General features: G+C 40.7%; 1 protein-coding gene across 4 annotated transcripts; it reads left to right on the top strand.

Moving 5' to 3' along the window:
* Positions 1-146: 146 nt before the first annotated feature.
* Positions 147-21736, top strand: LOC106567566 (POU domain, class 2, transcription factor 3). 4 transcript variants are annotated; one of them, XM_014137033.2, is made up of 13 exons: positions 147-409; positions 781-837; positions 6250-6266; positions 7297-7389; positions 8403-8514; positions 8741-8829; positions 13123-13299; positions 15939-16080; positions 16223-16356; positions 16800-16964; positions 17810-17876; positions 19002-19113; positions 19345-21736. In XM_014137033.2, the coding sequence occupies exons 2-13, from the start codon at positions 789-791 to the stop codon at positions 19385-19387; spliced, it is 1200 nt and encodes a 399-aa protein (XP_013992508.1). In that variant the 5' UTR covers positions 147-409; positions 781-788; the 3' UTR covers positions 19388-21736. The 4 variants fall into 4 exon arrangements, with proteins under 4 accessions (XP_013992508.1, XP_013992506.1, XP_013992507.1 ...); XM_014137031.2 differs by having other exon boundaries at positions 7297-7407; XM_014137032.2 differs by having other exon boundaries at positions 228-409; positions 766-837; positions 7297-7407.
* The last annotated feature ends 405 nt before the right edge of the window (positions 21737-22141 follow it).

The raw sequence follows: 22141 nt of genomic DNA, 5'->3' as shown, positions 1-22141 counted from the left end.
ATCTCATTCCATAAAGTCAAATAACTATAATTCTATCCAGAATTTGCCCTGCTTTGATGCTAAGTTATGTCATTGTGACATGCTGTCCTTCCCTTTATCCTTCCCTTTATATAAACACATACACTGAAGAGCAACTTTCCTAAGTTCGCAGACAACCCATTGTTGTTTTATGCAAAAGAACTGAGACTGGATAGGACACACAGAGAGACTTATGCAAATGACTCTATCTGCCTGTGTGGGATACTAAAAAAGGTAAATGTTCCTCCACTATCCCACTTAGCTAAATGCAGATGAGCACTAGTTGGTTTGTGAAATTTCTATCCCAATACCAGCATGTTTTTAGAGAAAAAAAAGGACATATTCACATAGTGCTATCTAAACCAGTGAGTGGAACAATTCTTCAATCCAGGTAATTATTCTTATTTCTTTTTTTATTCAAAATGAATAAATTACCTGTTCAAGTTTTACATACTTATATTCAATGTAATATAAAGCAACAAAAAAATAGCCATTTCAACAAACTTTGAGTGTCTCTTGACTTGATTCATCTGGTTTTGACTGAGTTCAGATAGGGTGGAGAGCTGGAGTAACTGTGGTCAATACTGAATGGGGAAACCCTCCAACTTATGAATATTATAACAGCAATCACATGTTGGAGAAAATTTGAAAGTAAACTGCATTAGAATAACCTCAATATGATCTTTCTGGTAGAGCTGTGTGCTGCACTGTCCCAGCGAAGTTACAATCCTTTAGGAAAATCAGCAGTATTTATCATTACAGATATTAAGATGAGCACAGATGGTGTGGAACACTCAGAGGCTCACCATGAACAAGCAGGTAAGGATGTTTCACCTGATTTTCAATGTTTATTTTCTATTTGTTTATTTGTCGCTAACTCTTGTCAGGTGTATCTGAACAAATTATGATGAAATATATCTTGGTAAGTTATGATGTAAACTTTTCTCCTCCATTGCACCTGCTAAACATTTTTCTTAGTGATGGTGGTGTTTAAAACAAAATAGCCTTACAGAATAAAAAAAAATGGTCTGCTTATTCGTATGTTACGACTGTCCTCATGGATTTTGGATGCATGGGTATGTGGTGCTTCCATGCAGAGCATGAACATTTTACATTGCTATGGTTATTTTAATCCTAAAACTTTATTTCTGAAGTAGTTATGGTGTGTCTGCACATTTGTTTTGTAGCTTTAAGCTATATTTTCCACAAACTCTAGTATTGATCAGCATTTCTTCTACAATCCTTTACTGATAAGTGGGGCGTTAGGGCGTGTTGATTACCACAGTGTGAATAGTGAATTACTGTTTCTCTGCATAATCTTTCTGGTTGAAAGAACCTTATCAACAGCAAACATCTCCCCCAATGACACTTTACTATGAAAAAGTGTTTCTAAAATAGGATGTGTTGATTCTGTCAGTTGGAGGATCTACCAGGATGTGCTGTTTGTACCTCAAGCTGTTTGCAGAGAAGCTGCCACATCCCCAGGCTATTAGGTGACATGGAAGAGGTGGTGGAACACGGAACAAACTCAATGAAAATGTGGAACTTGGATTCAGAGTGTATGGAAATGAATTCATTGTTTTAAAATGTTGGACATAATCTTACAAAAATCGTTTTTTAATCAGTTTCCATCATGATGTTGCCTCAGCTTCATTCATATTATTCAAACAAATCACTGTAATACAATTGGGATCATTTGAATACACTAGGAGTAGAAACATTGGCAAATGTGTTGAGACAACTCAGAAATGAATGTTAGTAGAACTTTCCTGCCCCAAGGTTGAGAAACCTTTAAATATGAGTGCAGCAGTAGCTGGTTGCATTAACCTTTCAAGTTGAATCAACTTCACCTCATAGGATCACATCAGGATCACACCAGCTATGAATTTCATATAATCTAACACTAATAGCCACAACGCTATGCAAGACCATCAGGTAAGAGAGGAAAATATCACTATCATTTTACCCTGAGAGCAATGTTATCATGAATCCCTTCCCACAGCTTACAGTTCATTGTTTTATTGTATTTTTAAACACAAATTAACCAAAATGAATCAAACAACTTAACTCCCTAATTTTACTTTTTTTTTCAATGAAGGTCTGTATGAAATATGAATCAGTAAGATAGTTCTCTGTGTGTTAATTGTATCTTTGAGAGGATATCCTCTAAGCAAATTCATGAATAGTTATTGTATAATATACTAGAGCATGGAGACCTTTTATCTGTTTCAAGTTTTAATGTCACATGCACACGTACAGTAAAATGCCTTTCTTACAAGCTCTAAACCCAACAATGTAGCGATCAATAACAATGTACAGTGCATTCGGAAAGTATTCAGACCCCTTGACTTTTTCCACATGTCATTATTCTAAAATATATTTTTTTGGTCCCCTAATCAGTCTACACACCCCATAATGACAAATGTTTGCTAATTTATTAAAAATAAAAAACTGAAATATCACATTTACATAAGTATTCAGACCCTTAACTCAGTACTTTGTTGAAGCACCTTTGGCAGCGATTACAGCCTCGAGTCTTCTTTGGTATGATGCTACAAGCTTGGCAATCCTGTATTTGGGGAGTTTCTCCCATTCTTTACTGCAGATCCTCTCAAGCTCTGTCAGGTTGGATGGGGAGCGTCGCTGCACAGCTATTTTCAGGTCTCTCCAGAGATGTTCGATCAGCTTCAAGTCCGGGATCTCTGGCTGGGCCACTCAAGCACATTCAGAGACTTGTCCCAAAGCCACTCCTGTGTTGTCTTGGCTGTGTGCTTAGGGTGGTTGTCCTGTTGGAAGGTGAACCTTTGCCCAGGTCTGAGGTCCTGAGCACTCTGGAGCAGGTTTTCATCAAGGATCTCTCTGTACTTTGCTCCATTCATCTTTCCCTCGAACCTGACTAGTCTTACAGTCCCTGCCACTGACAAACATTTCCACAGCATGATGCTGCCACCACCATGCTTCACCGTAGGGATGGTGCCAGGTTTCCAACAGATGTGGCGGTTGGTTTCATCAGACCAGAGAATCTTGTTTCTCATGGTCTGAGTTGTTTAGGTGCCTTTTACTGAGGAGTGGCTTCCGTCTGGCCACTCTACCATAAAGGCCTGATTGGTAGAGTGCTGCAGAGATGGTTGTCCTTCTGGAAAGTTCTCCCATCTCCACAGAGGAACTCTGGAGCTCTGTCAGAGTGACAATCAGGTTCCTGACCAAGGCCCTTCTTCCCAGATTGCTCACTTTGCCCGGGCAGCCAGCTCTAGGAAGAGTCTTGGTGGTTTCAAACTTCTTCCATTTAAGAATGATGGAGGCCACTGTGTTCTTGGGGACCTTCAATGCTGCACCCTTCCCCAGTTCTGTGCCTCAACACAATTCTGTCTCGGAGCTCTACGGATAATTCCTTCAACCTCATGGCTTGGTTTTTGCACTAACATGCACTGTCAACTGTGGGACCTTATATAGACAGGTGTGTGCCTTTCCAAATCATGTCCAATCAATTTAATTTACCACAGGTGGACTCCAATCAAGATGAATGGAAACAGGATACACTTGAGCTCCATTTCGAGTCTCATAGCAAAGGCTCTGAATACTTATGTAAATAACGTATTTCAGTTTTTTTTTTTTTTAATACATTCACAAAAAGTTCTAAAAACCTGTTTTCCCTTTGTCATTATGGGGTATTGTGTGTAGATTGATGACAAATAAATTTTAAAATAAGGCTGTAGAGCAACAAAATGTAGAAAAAGGGAAGGGGTCTGAATACTTTCCGAATGCACTGTCATACTACATAAGGTAGAACAAAAACTGATGAGAAATACAAATAAGAAATTGAATTCAGAAACAGTCTATTTGCTGAGTTATCAATATTTATTGTTGTATAACTACAATGATTAATTGCAGAAAGTGCCTTTCCAGATATCACTTTCAGAGGTGCATTGATTTCCACAGCAGTGTATCCTGGATGGAGGGCTTTGACACTTGATTCAGAAACTGTCAGTCCCATGACTGCAAACCTGGCTGAGTAGTCATCCAGAGCATGCAACCAGACAGTCTATTCTGTGTCAACTCCATTACCATTACTATTACTATGGTAATGTGTATTATGGGAAACAAAATCATAAGACACTTTTTATCAGAGATTTTAGAATTACAAGGGGTGTGATATAACCATTATACGGAAGTTAAACCCAGTTCCATTATAGTTCTGGGTCTGGAGTTAGGGCTCTATTCATTCTGTAAAGCTGAAACATTTCTGATTCTGCAATAGAAATGTAAAGACATTTTTTTTTATTGAACCTTTATTTAGCTAGGCAACTCAGTTAAGAACAAATTCTTATTTACAATGACAGCCTAGGAACAGTGGGTCAACTGCCTTGTTCAGGGTCAGAACTACAGATTTTTACCTTGTCAGCTCAGAGATTCGATCTAGCAACCTTTCGGTTAGTGGCCCTATGCTCAAACCACTAGGCTACCTGCCACCCCACTTTACAAAAATCACTCCACCATTTCCTGGTTGCTAATTCTAATAGTTAGCCTCATTTCAGTTTATGTGGCAAAACAAGCAAGTATAGTGTAGAGAATCATTGTACCATCTAAACCGCTGTGAAATATCTTTTCCATAACCAAAAATATTGTATTTTCTGCTGTTTGAATATGGTTTACAGAACCGAAATTAAAAGAAGGAAAAATTTAACTGAAGAATTAGAAGCATAGAAATAGCGCACATAGAACAGATCCACTGCTTCTTAGACTTTCTTTCAGTGAGAATGACAGATCAATAACACAATTTGATGTGAATTCTGTCGGGATGCCCAAAAAGTTAGATATTGCGGCTTTAAAGGTAATTTTAGATTGAGCTGACATATGCAGCGTTTATCGTGAATGCAGTCTTTGCTAAACCGGAACATTGCCTTTAAATTTCAATCACGCTGTAAAGCTGAATTTCCGCTACGCGTATTGAATAGGTCCCTTAGTCCGGGTGTACAGTGCACCTGGGGGCCTGTAAACAAGACAATGGAAGGGCCTGAAAAGGTTTCCAGGACTTCGTAGCTGATTTGCATGGCTTGATGATTTCCATACTGGAAGTTTGGCTTCTGAACAGGGTGGTGGGGGGGAGATTTCCATACTCTGGGTCAAGCAGGCACATCGCTCGCCACAAACTCCCAGAGGTTCCATTTGAAATTCAAATGAGGGAAGATTACCTGCCACAGCAGACCTTTGCACTCTCTGTCTGTCACATGGTATTGTTGTATTGAAGGGAGGGTGCCAGTGTAGGGTTAAAATTATCATAACCTTCTTAATCACTCCATATGTTGGTGAATCATCCATATGGCTGTATTGAATTTTTACATTTTACCCCTGATTAGGATAGATATGATTAGTGCCAAGAAACTGTATCTTGTATATTATTATCCTATATGTTGATAAAATTCAGGGCATGGTGTCTCTGTGTGTTGTTTATTATAACACGTTATAATAAATGTCATGAAATAACATTCATACATTATTTATAAACTATTAATAAACAAGTATTTCATAATTTGTAAACATTTATAAATAATTAATAATTATAATTATTAATAATTAATAAACGTTTATAAAAATGTATGCTAGTTTATAAAGCATTATGAACATTTACAAGCATTTATAATGCCTTGTTCATGAACGTTATTAGAAAGGGTTTAATGATTTGCTTAGTATTCCCTCTTGTAGCTTAATTATGAAAAACCATCCATACCAGTGATGGGCAACTTTGATGGGGGTGGGGGCTACAAAAAATCTGAACTCATAATCAGGGGCTGCAGTAGCTTGCGGGTCTGCGTACCCACATCCATACCCACACATGCAGTCAGAGCTGGCCCTAGCCTTTTGGAGGCCCTAAGTGACATTTAAATGAGTTGGGTCCCCCCCACCTTGCGAGCAAAATATTTTAGGAACCCACTTAACAGTGGAGAGATATCCTGCAATTTTGCCATGGAAAGAAGAAAACATTTTGTACTTTTAAAGACATTTTGCTGCAATTCTACACATTTTTGCCATAGGGCGGTGAGGACCGCCCTATGGCAAAAATGTGTAGAATTGCAGGACCATCCCTGAGCCATGCTGTTATCCAGAGCGCTACTTCATGTGTAGGCCTATTCTTAGAAACAAAAGGTAGTTTAATCCAGTTAGCCCTAATATGCTAGGAAGGGCATTGTGATATTTGACGGTCTAATATTTTATATTTGCTTTCTCCTGCAGACATTGAACAACGACAAGTGAGTATAGAAAACACATTTAATTCTAACTTCAGATTAACTTTCCATAAATGGGAATTCATTAAAGTGGGAGCTGCTTTCCGTCTGAGAACAGATTAATAGTAGGACGTTACAGGAAAACCATGTATGTAATTTATTCGATATAGAAAAACTTGAAAGGTTTTTACTTCATGCCATATGTCTCGAGACAATTGCTACTTGTAAGATTTTATAAGAAAAACATTGATTGTTTTGTCAGTCAAAACTGAAAGTAATGTACGATAGACCGTGTAAATAATAGAACATCTACTATCATATTACAGGAACTGAATAGACTGCTGGACAGTTAAACTAAGATCATCAGATTTTTCACACAACTGTTTATATACCTCAAAATGTCTTCCTATTATTATAACCTATTACCTATGTTATTCGTAAACTATGTATTTCCAATTGGCATTGGGAGATTGTTAGAGGTTTATTGTTTTAGTCCTGGGGGTTACAGAAACTGCCTCGAGCCCTGGTGAGACATTTGCATACTGCACTGCCTGAGGGGAGTTGTGTTTATCACAGTTTGTATCTTGTTAAACAAGTCCAGCAGCCTAACCCAACCGGTCCACACACACACACAGACAGAGATACACACACACACACACACACACACACACACACACACACACACACACACACACACACACACACACACACACAGAGACAGACAGACAGACAGACAGACAGACAGACAGACAGACAGACAGACAGACAGACAGACAGACAGACAGACAGACAGACAGACAGACAGACAGACAGACAGACAGACAGACAGACAGACAGACAGACAGACAGACAGACAGATCTATGACAACATAGGACAGATCTATGACAACATAGGCCAAATGTCAGCCTGGTTGTTCCATGTCAATTGATATCCAGATTTCCATTGAAAAAGACAAGACAGTGTTAATGGACTGTTATTCTTCTAAAGACAATGTCAACATCAGACATCAGGAAGTAGGAAAGTGAGTAATACTGTCATGTGATTGGTTCACAGATCAAAACAGAGGACCTCAACGACTCTCTCCATGCAGTCTCATCACACAAAACATGTCACCCGACACAAGGATCCCCAATACCTTGTGTCCAGGTAGGCCAGCTATCAGTGGTAGGTCACGCGTCTCAGTAGATCAGGGGCCATATGTATCTAGTGTCTTAAAATAGGAGTGCTGCCCTAGGATCAGTTTTACTGTTTTAATTATAATATATATGATTATATAGACAGGGGGGGACCTGATCCTAGATCAGCACTCCTACTCTATTGCGCTGGATACAGCGCCTTCAGAAAGTATTCACACCCCTTTACTTTTTCCACATTTTGTAGTGTTACAGCCTGAATTTAAAATGGATTAAAGTGTTGACTTAAATAACCTTGAAAATCTATGGCAAATCAATGGCTGTCTAGCAATGATCAACAACCAACTTGACAGAGCTTGGAGAATTAGAACATTCTGAAACATAAATCTGAATTTCAGTGGTGATTTTTATGTCATGGGAGTAGTTTAGGGTGTACTTTAGTTGCTAGTAAGTTGTGAATAATAAGTTTCACTAATTTCTCTTGTGAATACAAACAGACAGACAGCAAATATTATACAATCCAGGTGTGCAAAGCTCTTAGACACCCACCCAGAAAAACTCACAGCTGTAATCAAAGGTGAAGGTGAATTTAACATGTATTGACTCAGGGGGTTGAATACTTATCTAATCAAGATATATAGGTGTTTTATTTTCATTAATGTTTTACAAATGTTAGAATTTTTCTTCCACTTTGACATTACAGAGTATTTTGTGTAGATTACAATTACATCCATTTTAAGCCCACTTTGTAAAACAACAAAATGTGGAAAAAGTCAAGGGGCGTGAACACCTTCTAAAGGCACTGTATATTCCGCCCCATATTTAATGTCACGTAAAGCTATGATTATTGATAATTTTCTAAGAATATGAGGAAATGGTCATTCTGTAAGGAATTCATTTTGTTGGTTGTTTTTTGGTTTACATCCAGGTCTCTCTTGCAAAATAGATTTTATCTAAACGAGACTCATCTGGATAAATAAAGATTCAATATATGAAAAATCTAAGATAGTATTTCTGTTTCCACAGGAGCTCCCTTCCCTCCACACCATGCCGCAGCTGGTGCTTATGTCAGGCACTCACCACCTCTCATCCCCCTCCTCCTTCCTACTCTCACAGACACAACACACGGGGCATCAAGGTACACATGTATCATGTAAACATTCCCACAGTTCCCAGTTTTTCCAGATACAGTATACCAGTTCGAGGACTCCAAAAACCAGGAGAGAATAAGCAGGGAGGGAATCCTCCAACTGGGAATCCTTCAACCAGGCTTTCTGAAAAATCTGGGAAGTTTTGAAAGTTGCAGTATCTATGATACTTCTCTAAACAAATTGTATCAATAACAGTTTCTTTTCCCTGTGTAGCACTTCTGCAGCAGAACCTGCACAACTTTCCCACCCAGAGCCAGTCAGGTCTCCTCCAGCACCAGCCTGGGTTAGCACTAACACCTCAGGTAAAAATCACACCTCTTACACCAGTTGACATTATTAGCTGTATGAGGCAGAGAGATGTAAGTCAAGAGACCACATTTGCTGAGAAGATTAAAGGGCAACAATACAGGTTATGCATCCGGATCCTTGAACTTGATAACCGAATTAACCGTTTATAGGACATACCATGAGAGGGATAAGGACTTACAGTATCATAGAACTTTCACTGACATCAGTCAGATATACACTAAGTGTACAAAACATTAAGAACACCTTCCTAATATTGAGTTCAGGGCCGGTCCATGCCATTTTTGGCGAGACCAAAAAATGCCACCCCGCAAAACTAGAATAGTCCCAGTAAGCAAAATGACATTGAAAAGATGTTTAAAATATGTTTTTTCCAGATTGTGAAGTTAGTTTCAATTTAGGTTCTGAATGAAATGTGAAAATACATATTTTCCGTACATTTAAAATACATATTTTCCAGTAAGTTTAAAAGGCATCTTTTCCAGAAAAATACGTATTTTCCGGACATTGAAATCAGGTTCATTTTCGGTTCTGAATAACAGTAGAAAATACCTATTTTCCGGATGTTGAAAATACGTATTTTCCAGACAATGAAAAAAATACAGATTTTCCGGATGTTGAAATCAGGTTAATTTTGGTTCTGAATAAAAGTTGAAAAGTTGTAATTTATATAAAATCTGAACCAAACATAGACGTCTATGATTGGCTCATATTTGACCAGACCTTACAAAAAATCTATGTCTATGAACATTGAAATCAAGGCCGGTTTGGACCGCACAAAATCTGAACCAAATATAGACGTCTATGATTGGTTCAGATTTGGTCCGGACTGGACCAAAAACCAATGACCGGGGACGTAGAAGTTAAGGCCGGTCCGGACTGCACCAAAATAAGACATCAAGAAGGCGTTGGCGTCAGTCTGTGCTTACTGAGGTGTAGCCTACAGTGTTGCCTGAAATTGTGTTTTATGAATGCCCATCTATGTGGTAACCCTATTGTTTGTAAAATCAAATCCAATCAAATTTTATTGGTCACATACATATGGTTAGCAGATGTTAATGCGAGTGTAGCGAAATGCTTGTGCTTCTAGTTCCAACCATGCAGTAATATCTACCAAGTAATCTAACAATTTCACAACAACTACCTTATACACACAAGTGTAAAGGAATGAATAAGAATATGTACATATAAATATATAGATGAGTGATGGCCGAATGGCATAGGCAAGATGAAGTAGATGGTATAGAGTACAGTATATACAAATGAGATGAGTAATGTAGGGTATGTAAACATTATATACAAGTGGCATAGTTTAAAGTGACTAGTGATACATTTATTACATCCAATTTTTAATTATTAAAGTGGCTAGAGATTTGAGTCAGTATGTTGGCAGCAGCCACTCAATGTTAGTGATGGCTGTTTAACAGTCTGATGGCCTTGAGATAAAAGCTGTTGTTCAGTCTCTCGGTCCCAGCTTTGATGCACCTGTACTGACCTCGCCTTCTGGATGATAGCTGGGTGAACAGGCAGTGGCTCGGGTGGTTGTTGTCCTTGATGATCTTTTTGGTCTTCCTGTGACAATCGGGTGGTGTAGGTGTCCTGGAGGGCAGGTAGTTTGCCATCGGTGATGCGTTGTGCAGACCTCACTACCCTCTGGAGAGTCTTGCGGTTGTGGGCGGAGCAGTTGCCGTACCAGGCGGTGATACAGCCCGACAGGATGCTCTCGATTGTGCATCTGTAAAGGTTTCTGAGTATTTTTGGTGACAAACCAAATTTCTTCAGGCTCCTGAGGTTGAAGAGGTGCTGTTGCACCTTCTTCACCACGCTGTCTGTGTGGGTGGATCATTTCAGTTTGACCGTGATGTGTACGCCGAGGAACTTAAAACTTTCCACCTTCTCCATTACTGTCCCGTCGATGTGGATAGGGGGCTGCTCCCTCTGCTGTTGAATCTATGATCATCTCCTTTGTTTTGTTGACGTTGAGTGTGAGGTTATTTTCCTGACACCATTCTCCGAGGGCCCTCACCTCCTCCCTGTAGGCCGTCTTGTCGTTGTCGGTAATCAAGCCTACCACTGTAGTGTCGTCTGCAAACTTGATGATTGAGTTGGAGGCATGCATGGCCACGCAGTCATGAGTGAACAGGGAGTACAGGAGAGGGCTGAGAACACACCCTTGTTGGGCCCCAGTGTAGAGGATCAGCGGGTGGAGATGTTGTTTCCTACCCTCACCACCTGGGGCGGCCCGTCAGACAGTCCAGGACCCATTTGCACAGGGCGGGGTCGAGACCCAGGGTCTTGAGCTTAATGACGAGTTTGGAGGGTACTATGGTGTTAAATGCTGAGCTGTAGTCGATGAACAGCATTCTTACATAGGTATTCCTCTTGTCCAGATGGGTTAGGGCAGTGTGCAGTGTGATTGCCATTGCGTCGTCTGTGGACCTATTGGGGCGGTAAGCAAATTGGAGTGGGTCTAGGGTGTCAGGTAGGGTGGAGGTGATATGATCCTTGACTAGTCTCTCAAAGCACTTCATGATGACGGAAGTGAGTGCTACGGGGCAATAGTCGTTTAGCTCAGTTACCTTAGCTTTCTTGGGAACAGGAACAATGGTGGCCCTCTTGAAGCATGTGGGAACAGCAGACGGATAGGGATTGATTTAATATGTCCGTAAACACACCAGCCAGTCTGCACATGCTCTGAGGACGCGGCTAGGGATGCCGTCTGGGCCGGCAGCCTTGCGAGGGTTAACACGTTTAAATGTTTTACTCACGTTGGCTGCGGTGAAGGAGTCCACAGGTTTTGTAAAACACCAAAAAATACATCCGGTCTGGCCGCAATGGAATTTTTTATATGCCCTTCCATGTGGTAGGTCCACCATTTGTAAAACTGGTCGTTGCATTCGCTTTATTTGTCCTGATTCCTGTGACTAATCGATGTGACTATTTTCAATGTGTTCACACAGCGGGAAGTGCATAAATATATTATTTTTCGCTATGTTAAGTTTGTCAAAAATGTACGGATACAAACTTGAAAGCACTAATCATGACAATGATGTGAAAGTCCTGTACAACAGTTGTGAATGTCCATTACATATTTTCCATTTTACTTTGACCTGTTCTGGTTTTTGGATATGTTGTTTGCTAACACGACAGTGCCTTTTTTATTTGATTGGGTGCCATTTAGGTTAGGCTATTCGATCGGAGAAACCTGCATGGTGTAAAAAAAAGTGTCAGTCTCATAACATTGTCATACATTTTATCTCCAGCCTGTAAGCTACAGAAAAGGCCACATACTCTTTCTACAATATCCAATACGTGGTACATGATTTATGTTACACTCTTTTTTTGACGGAGCGTTGGTGGAGTGCCGCAGCGATGCATCTCTCCAACAGCACCCTGGAGAGGCGCACTGGGAATGGATAAGCAAAATATTTTGCGCCCTGCCTTTGACAAAGTGGGCACTGCTTATCACATGGCAGCTAAAAAGCCCTTATGCCATTGCTTGAGAGAAATTGTAATTGTTTAGGGGCAAAATTAGGCCTATGTGAGGTTTTATGTGTTGTTGGAGGTGTGTCTTGCTAAGTTTAGCTCAGAAAATGCCGCCCTCGTCAATTTGCCGCCATAGGCGGACACCTAATCCTGCCTAATGAGCGGGCCGACCACCCATTTTCCCCTCAGAACAGACTCAATTCATCAGGGCATGGACTCTACAAGGTGTCGAAAGCGTTCCACAGGGATGCTGGCCCATGTTGACTCCAATGCTTTCCACAGTGGTGTCAAGTTGGCTGGATGTCCTTTGGGTGGTGTACCTTTCTTGATACACACGGGAAACTGTTGAGTGTGAAAAACCTAGCAGCGTTGCAGTTCTTGACACAATCAAACCAGTGTGCCTGGCACCTACTTAAATACTGTGTCTTGCCCATTCACCCTCTGAATTGCACACATACACAATCCATGTCTCAATTGTCTCAAGCATTAAAAATCTTTCTTTAACCTGTCTCCTCCCCTTCATCTACACTGATTGAAGTGGAATTAAAAGGTTACATCAAAAAGGGATTATAGCTTTCACCTGGATTCACCTGGTCAGTCTATGTCATGGAAAGAGCAGATGTCCGTGATGTTTTGTACACTCAGTGTATTAATGAGGAAATATGAAGAGAACATTTGCATAACACAAAAACATGTTACATTTCCATATGAACAAGGTTTCTAACACTGCTATAATTTTCACATAGCTGAACACATACACAACACTTTCTATCATCCATTTAACCATATTTCTCCTCCTAAAGGCCATGAGTCGGTCGGGCCTGACGTCGTCGTCCATGGAAGGACACGTGGACATGTCCCACCTGCAGGTCCCCAAACTCATCGGGGCCCCCCAGCAGGACGATCCCAGCGACCTAGAGGAGCTGGAACAGTTTGCCAAGGCCTTCAAACAGAGACGCATTAAACTGGGCTTCACCCAGGTACAGACTGAGGACCACCGGCTCAAAATACAATATAGCTTTATTTGTATTTTTGCAGTCTTGTTTTTTCCCTAGCCCCCGGACACCACACATACCGGCAGTGCTGTTTCTAGGCATAAGCGAAATAAGCGGCCTCTTAGGGCCCCACAGCCAAAACCACAAAAAATGAAATCAAATTGTTTTCTTTTTAGGAAGTCAGTGGGGGTCTCAACTTATTGTTAGTTAGGGTAGTAGAATACACAACATGCAATTTCGAAATTTTATGGTGCATCAAATGTTTCCCTCTTGTTATGTCAGTCACTGACAGTCACTCAATACGCCCACGTCAGCTAAAATTTTATAGATTTCTAGGTAAATTAGTCTAGCCAATTATCTAAATATTGTAGTAATCATGGCTGAATTACTGACCGGGAACGCAAGGCACGTGCCAATGGGCTCTGAACTCTTTTGTTAGTCACTCTCACTCAGATATCATATAAACATGGCATAAGTCATGGCAAAGTCAAATGTTCCTGTCAGCTCTGGGATTTGAAGCTACTGCCTCGCTCTGATTATTGTTATGCCACCTAACTTCTGTACTTGGTGTACTTGCTCACTTTGAAATAATCTTACTGTTGTAACACACACAGTTCAAAGACAGTAGTGAAGTGACATGTTTTCTGTAGTCAAAATACTTAAAAGAGATCAATAACATTATTATTTGAAAGTTTGCCATAATCAGATTCAAATATATTGTCACGATCACTGTCCTCGAACTCCCTGTCATAAATAAGCCAAGGCGCAGCGTGCCGGTAATTCCACATCCTTTATTTAGAAGTGAAACCGAACAAAACAATAAACAGGATAAACAGAAAGAAACATGACGTTCTGGGGCTGCTCAAAGGTAGCTACACAAAAACAAGATCCCACAACTCAAGGAGGGAAAAAGGGCTGCCTAAGTATGGTTCCCAATCAGAGACAACGATAGACAGCTGCCTCTGATTGGAAACCATATCTGGCCAAAACATAGAAATAAAATACATAGAATGCCCACCCCATATCACACCCTGACCTAACTAAACAGAGAAAAACTGCTCTCTCAGGTCAGGGCTTGACAGTACCCCCCCAAAGGTGCGGACTCCCGGCCGCAAACCTGAACCTATAGAGGAGGGTCCGGGTGGGCATCTATACTTGGCGGCGGCTCTGGTTGGGGCGTAGCCCCCACACCGCCCGCTGATACCCCCGCTTCTGTGTCACCGGAGGAACCAGACCGTGGATCATCGTCGGAGGCTCTGAACTGCCGACCGCCGCTGAAGACTCTGGGCTGCAGGCTGCCGCTAAAGACTCTGGGCTGCAGACCGCCGCTGAAGACTCTGGGCTGCAGACCGCCGCTCAAGACTCTGGGCTGCAGACCACCGCTCAAGACTCTGGGCTGCAGACCGCCGCTCAAGGCTCTGGGCTGCAGACCGCCGCTGAAGACTCTGGGCTGCAGACCGTCGCTGGAGGCTCCGGACTGGGGAGCGTCGCTGCAGGCTCCGTGCCATGGATCATCACTGGAGGCTTTGTGCCATGGATTATCACTGGAGGCTTCGTGCCATGGATCATCACTGGAGGCTTCGTGCCATGGATCATCCCTACAGGCTCCGGGTCATGGATCATCCCTACAGGCTTCTTGCCATGGATTATCCCTACAGGCTCCGGGCCATGGATTATCACTGGAGCCTTTGTGCCATGGATCATCCCTACAGGCTCCGGGCCATGGATCATCACTGGAGGCTTCGTGCCATGGATCATCACTGGAGGCTTCAGACCATAGATCATCACTGGAGGCTTTCTACGTGGAGCTGGAACCGGTCTCACCAGACTGGGGAGACGCACAGGAGACTGGGTGCGCAGAGCAGGCACAGGGTATACTGGGCTGTGGAGGCGCACTGGAGGTCTGGAGCTTAGGGCTGGCACAACCCATCTTTGCTGGATGCTCAACCCAGCTCGATAACTGCAGGGCGCGGGCACAGATCGCACCGGCCTGTGAGTGCGCACTAGCGACAGTGCACATCACCGCATAACACGGTGCTTGCCCCGTCACTCGCTCCCCACGGTAAGCACGGGGAGTTGGCTCAGGTCTCCACCCTAACTCTGCCAAACTCCCTGTGTGCCCCCCCCAAAAAAATCTTTGGGGATGCCTATCGTGCTTCCCTTGATGTTGGTTCTCCCCGGTCCAGCTCGTCTTCCCAGCAAGCGCACGCTGCTTGGCTTTCTTGTCGTGGGATCTTCTGTCACGATCACTGTCCTTGAACTCCCTGTCATAAATAAGCCAAGGCGCAGCGTGCCGGTAATTCCACATCCTTTATTTAGAAGTGAAACCGAACAAAACAATAAACAGGATAAACAGAAAGAAACATGACGTTCTGGGGCTGCTCAAAGGCAGCTACACAAAAACAAGATCCCACAACTCAAGGAGGGAAAAAGGGCTGCCTAAGTATAGTTCCCAATCAGAGACAACGATAGACAGCTGCCTCTGATTGGAAACCATACCAGGCCAAAACATAGAAATAAAATACATAGAATGCCCACCCCATATCACACCCTGACCTAACTAAACAGAGAAAAACGTCTCTCTCAGGTCAGAGCGTGACATATATCCTGTGTGTGTGTTCCAGGGTGATGTAGGCCTGGATATGGGGAAATTGTATGGGAATGACTTCAGTCAGACTACCATCTCCCGCTTCGAGGCACTCAACCTGAGCTTCAAAAATATGTGCAAGTTGAAGCCGCTACTGGAGAAGTGGCTGAGCGACGCAGGTACTATAGTGTATAACATTATATTTTGCTGATGTCTTTACACACTTGTACCGTTGATTTCTATGTCGAGGGGATATTTAGTTTGTTTTATTGGCTCCAAAAAATCATTTTAATTAATGTTCACTATCTCTTTCTACATCAGAGAATTCTCCCTCTGACTCTATGGCCAACGTTGCCTCTCTACCCCCCCTGATGGAAGGCTATGGAAGGAAAAGGAAAAAGAGAACAAGCATTGAAACCAACATCAAGTTCACCCTGGAGAAACGCTTTCTTGACGTGAGTTAACTCTGTCTCTCACCTTATATTGTCCCCTGCACTTCCAACCATAAATATATAATTTAGGAACTGTTGATATAATTCGTATTTAAAAAGACTTCATGCAGGGAGCAAAACAATCCACCATCATGCACATTGTTGTGGCACTTGAGTGACTACATAGCAGCCATTTTGAGTTAGTTGCAATGTTGATACATATGATATGGCTTATTATAAGACATTATAGAAGCTCATGCATGCTTATAATAAGTCATAAGCATTGTACCTGCAGGCTTTACAGTTAGCTACCAAGGTTTCTTTTCAGAACCCTATGCCCAACTCAGAGAAGATCACAATTATATCAGAGCAGCTACATATTATATGCCATATTATAAGGCGTTATAAATGTTCAAGAATGCTAATAGCACCTACAGTAATACCATTATACCCATGTTTCTATTCAGAACCCCAAGCCTAACTCGGAGGAGATCACGCTGATCTCAGAGCAGCTGTCTATGGAGAAGGAGGTGGTGCGGGTGTGGTTCTGTAACCGTAGACAGAAGGAAAAGAGGATCTACTGCCCTGTGTCCACGTCACCCATGAAATCACAGAACTTCAATCCCAGAATGGTTAGCCTTAAATCTCTTAGCGATAATGTTTTGGGAAAATGTTGCATGTTTTTTTCCTGATAGTAAAGTGGCCAGCTCTGAATATTGCCAGTAGCTCTATATTTTCAAGTCAATTTGAAAGCCTATATATTTTTAACGGGGGCTGAACTTTCTGATTTGGCCACATTTTTCGCCTTGGTCGTTAAGAAGTTGCCCAGGCAAGCAATTGCTTTCGCCAATTAGCTTCAGGCGGCTGGTGTGCCACTGTGGCAAAGTTGATTTTAGTTCGGGGCCGTCAATAAATTACACATTGTAAATGCTTTCAATATTTTATATGAATTTCTACAGTTTATTGTTGGTTTGTGGTTTTTAAGTCATTGAAATTTAGAGCTATTGACCTTTTAAAATATTGTCTCATGTACATTGTGTAATTTACTGATGGTCCCTAACAAGACCCATAGGGATATTATGGGCATTATGATTGGGTCACGTGCAGCTGCACTCCAAATTGATGATTACTTGGTTGCTTCCAGCTGTGGGCATATGGGTAGGATTGAAGGTACCCTTCATTCCGTGACATACCATTTTTTTTACTATAATCTCGCAAATTTCAGTTTTGGATGAGACTGACTTGATGACCAACATTATAATATTTACACTTTGTAGTCAATTTTGACACTAGAATAAATGTTTCTGACTCCTATCGATAGCACATAGGCCGTTTTCAAAACGAGAAGTTGCTTCTTAGGGGCTTTCGCTCTTCACTGGTATATGATAAGATGTGTGTAATTAAAGAGTAGTGTAATAGTAATGCATTATGTACACTACAACACTTTCAGTACGTTGTCTTGTTTTTTTCCCACTAGCCTTCATGTAACACCCTGTTTCAGGGCTCCGCGTCCAGATCATACAGCCCTCTTGCTTCAGGAGGAGGCAAGTGTCACCATATGCACTTCATATAATCTGTATTTAAGACTACTGCATATACTGTGGGGTCCAAAATGGTTGACACTCTTGATAAAGATGAGCAATAACAACTGTATAAAATAAATAATTGAAAGTTTATATTGTATGCTCCAAAAAATGAAGAGATTATATTATTTTATACTAATACAATTGCTCAGAGAAATAGATTTTTTGTAACAAGTAATGTTTTTTTCTCAAAAAGGTAGGGGTCAAAATTATTGACACCCCTAAAAATTAGACTACTTTAATTTATGACAAAATGTAGTATTTGGTCCCATATTGCTAGAATGCAATGACTACATCAAGTGAGAAAGTTAGAGGGTCAAAGATCATACCCCCAAGACATGCTAAATTCTCACTGTTACCAATGACAGGGGAGGTTAGCATGTGTTGGGGGTATGATCTTTGACTCTCTAACTTTCTCACTCACCATTATTAACGATTCATTTAGGATTATCCATAATCATGGTAGCATCCACATTAATGTATAAGTGTTTAGAAACCTATCATATTCTTATTTACAATAAAAGTGACTCCAAAATGTCATAATACATTATTTACCATTCATATTTATTGGGTACAAAATAATCGGAAACACAACCAAAACTAACTGAAAATGCATCCAACAAGTTTTTAGAGTCACAAGCTTGATGTAGTCATTGCGTCCTAGGAATATGGGACCAAACACTGAACTTTTGACTACTTTATTTACAAGAATCATTAGGGGTGTCAATAATGTTTATCCTGACCTTTTAAAGATTTTTTTTTATAACTTGTTAAACAAAATCTCTTTCTATGAGCAATAGTATTAGTATAAATGTGTTTTAGCATACATTATAGCTCAATATTTGAATCATTCATTTTATACAGTCATCTTTATCGAAGGTGTCAATCATTTTGGACCCCACTGTAGTCTGTAGTACTTAAGACCTGTAAAAGTGAAGGGCATGAAGACATTTGTGTGAAATCCACACTGTCTGAGAAATCTAACCTATAAAACCTTCATCCATATGAAACTCACTGTATGAAGTCTCAAGCTTTCTCGTGAAGTGAGTGTGCATGTTAAATTGAGTTTATTCATTTGTGCTCTAGTGTCATCGAGTCCCTCTCCTAATAGTCCTAGCCATGGGCCTTCGCTCGGCACACTCTCGTCTGGCTCCACTGCTTTGACCTCCCAGGTCAACCAATCCTTCAGCTCACCAGGGTAAGGGACTCACCCCTCACCACAGCCAAGCACATCTGAACAGATTGCACCCCATTACCCACAGTATATAGTACACTACCTTTGACTAGAGCCCTATGGCCTGGTCAAAGGTAGTGCAATACATAGAGAATAGGGTGCCATTTGAGAGACACCGAGAAGATTATTCTAATGCTGTAATGGCAACATGGCATTGTACAGATGAGCGATGAATCTGTTATGTTTACGTTTCAGGTCGTGGTATCGCACATGGAACCCTATGCCTTATCCCCACTGAGAAGTCCTGCCTGTTGTGGAAGAGAACTAAAACTAATGATGTCAATGAAGGGAAACAGAAATGGATACAATCCATCAGACACACATAATGTCAAATGTCAAATACAATACTTGGTCCTGCTTTAAATTATGTTCAAATTATAAAAGCTTCATGATGCCTTCATAAGCACTACATAAATGTGTTGCAAAGTATCTTTAACCGTATGTCATGGTTTATAAAGGGTTCATAAATGTGGCCTAACTATGTGACATAATCACCAAAGTCAACTGCGACATAACCCACTATGTCGAATGTGATATAAACATGTGCTTTATAAAGAGTGACATGTTGTGCATAAGGCTCTAAAGTGATGTCATGTTAGTCACATTACTCCTAACTTCAGACACTTCTGCCCAACACATCCAACTTGGCCTTCATAAGTTAGGGTTAGGTTTAAAATCACATTTTTGTTCTGTGAAGGGAGTAGTACACAGCGTTGTACGAGATCTTCAGTTTCTTGGCAATTTCTCGCATGGAATAGCCTTCATTTCTCAAAACAAGAATAGACTGATGAGTTTCAGAAGAAAGATCTTTGTTTCTGGCCATTTTGAGCCTGTAATCGAACCCACAAATGCTGATGCTCCAGATACTCAAATGTTCTAAAGAAGGCCAGTTTTATTACTTCTTTAATCAGAACAATAGTTTTCAGCTGTGCTAACATAATTGCAAAAGGGTTTTCTAATGATCAATTAGTCTTTTAAAATTATAAACTTGAATTAGCTAACACAACGTGCCATTGGAACACAGGAGTGATAGTTGCTGATAATGGGCCTCTGTACGCCGATGTAGATATTCCATTTGATGTTATTTTAATGAACCAAAAATGTTAGATTTCTTTCAAAAACAAAGACATTTCTAAATGACCCCAAACTTTTGAACAGTAGTGTATGTGCTTACTGCACTACAGAAACTCTGCTCACCAAACAACAGTGCAGGGCATGCTCACTGAAATAACGGGCAACTACTGCACTGCAATTTGGGCGGCAGGTAGCCTAGTGGTTAGAGCGTTGGACTAGTAACCGAAAGGTTGCAAGATTGAATCCCCAAGCTGACAAGGTAAAAATCTGTCGTTCTGTCCCTGAACAAGGCAGTTAACCCACTGTTCCTAGGCCGTCATTGAAAATAAGAATTTGTTCTTAACTGAGTTGCCTAGTTAAATAAAGGTAAAATATATATTTTTTTAATTGTATTTGACCACCGGAAAATGCATGTAGCCTATACAGTTGTATATGTTGGATTCAGTTGAGCTGCCCATGTACAATGTGTTTTGTTTAGTTTTTACTTTACACCCAGCGTCATAACAAGTTATGACACGGTCATAACCATATCATAATATGTCATAACACCTGACATAACATGGTCATAACACTGTCATGACCCATATATTTACACCTGATGTGGCATATATTGCGTTATTTTATGGCTGGTTATGACACCTATTCAAATGTTTTTCCCTGCCAAGAAGTTTCCTTTCATTTGAAAGTTTGTCCTTTGTCCTTGTTATGAATTCTTTACAGTCATGTTTTTTCCCCCATCATATTTTAAATAACTATTTTAAAATAATTTTCTACTAACTTGTAGAAAATATACTTTTTGACACGGTCATAAAGCATTATAAGCACCCTGTGTCACTTGGACTAAGAAAATACACTTTGGACACTGTCAAGAAACATGACTATACTGTGTCACTTTACTTAGACTAAGAAAATACACTTTATGACACTGCCAAGAAGCAGAATGACCATCATAATCATATAAGCAAGATAGGCCTATCACGTACATGCACTTACGTCAGTCGTCAGTCAAAAATAGTCTTGTCATGCTCCTGAAATCTGTTCCTGTGTTCATCCCAATCTTCAGAAACAGAGCATTGGGGTAGGTGCATGTTTGACATCAATGTGTGCACAGTTACAATGCTAATTTAATATGGTACATTTCAGAAAATGTTATATAACATAAACAAGTAGGCTGTGGTGTAATGGAATGTTTTGCCTTGTGTGGTAGTTTTGTGGGTTTTGACACTCTTATGTAGGTGTCATAACCAGCCATAAAATAACGCAATATATTTCACAACAGGTCTAAATATGTGTCATGACAGTGTTATGATCATATTATGACAAGTTATGTCAGCTGTTATGACATGGTTATGACCATGACATAACGTGTTATGACGCTGGGTGTCAAGTAAAGTGTTACCGTATTGGGTACAGTGAGGTTAATTTGGACATTTCCTTTGTTATTCATCAGGGATTCAGGTGTGACAATATTTATGTGAAGGTGTACATATTAAAAGACAGAAATCTTACATAATTATGTTGTCTATTGTTTGTATTTGTATATATAATGTTTGCAAATATATTTAGGTTGTGAAATGATTAGAAATTATAGAGGGGCCAGAACTTTAGAAAAATTATTAACATAAAAAAAAATCAGCACTAGCACTAGGAATGTTTCAGAAGTGCATCACACTTTAACATCTGCAATGTGTTTCAGTGTGATCTATCAATGGTCCAATTCATACATTGTTACAGTTTATTATTTTCATGAAACACACTTTGTTACATTGTAGCTAGTTTTAGTGGAGTCTTTTGTGCGTGGGTCTATGAGGGTAATTGAGGTCATTCTTGCAGGGACATGTGGTGTGGGACAGCTATTGTCTTTACACTTTACCACTCAGAGGGGGGTATGTGGTGTAGATGTCTCCCAACTCTACGT

This window comes from Salmo salar, chromosome ssa13 (genome assembly GCF_905237065.1).
Source record: "Salmo salar chromosome ssa13, Ssal_v3.1, whole genome shotgun sequence".
In the NCBI taxonomy this organism is placed as follows: domain Eukaryota; kingdom Metazoa; phylum Chordata; class Actinopteri; order Salmoniformes; family Salmonidae; genus Salmo; species Salmo salar.
The sequence above is the reverse complement of the archived record's forward strand: the minus strand, read 5'-3'. Positions and strand labels throughout refer to the sequence as shown.

Bases quoted from the DNA above. Each gene is read 5' to 3' on its own strand.
- LOC106567566 (XM_014137031.2), top strand. From the start codon at position 789: ATGAGCACAGATGGTGTGGAACACTCAGAGGCTCACCATGAACAAGCA. The intron at 8,515-8,740 runs GTACACATGTAT...TTCCCTGTGTAG, and splicing joins ACAACACACGGGGCATCAAG to CACTTCTGCAGCAGAACCTG. The intron at 13,300-15,938 runs GTACAGACTGAG...TGTGTGTTCCAG, and splicing joins TTAAACTGGGCTTCACCCAG to GGTGATGTAGGCCTGGATAT.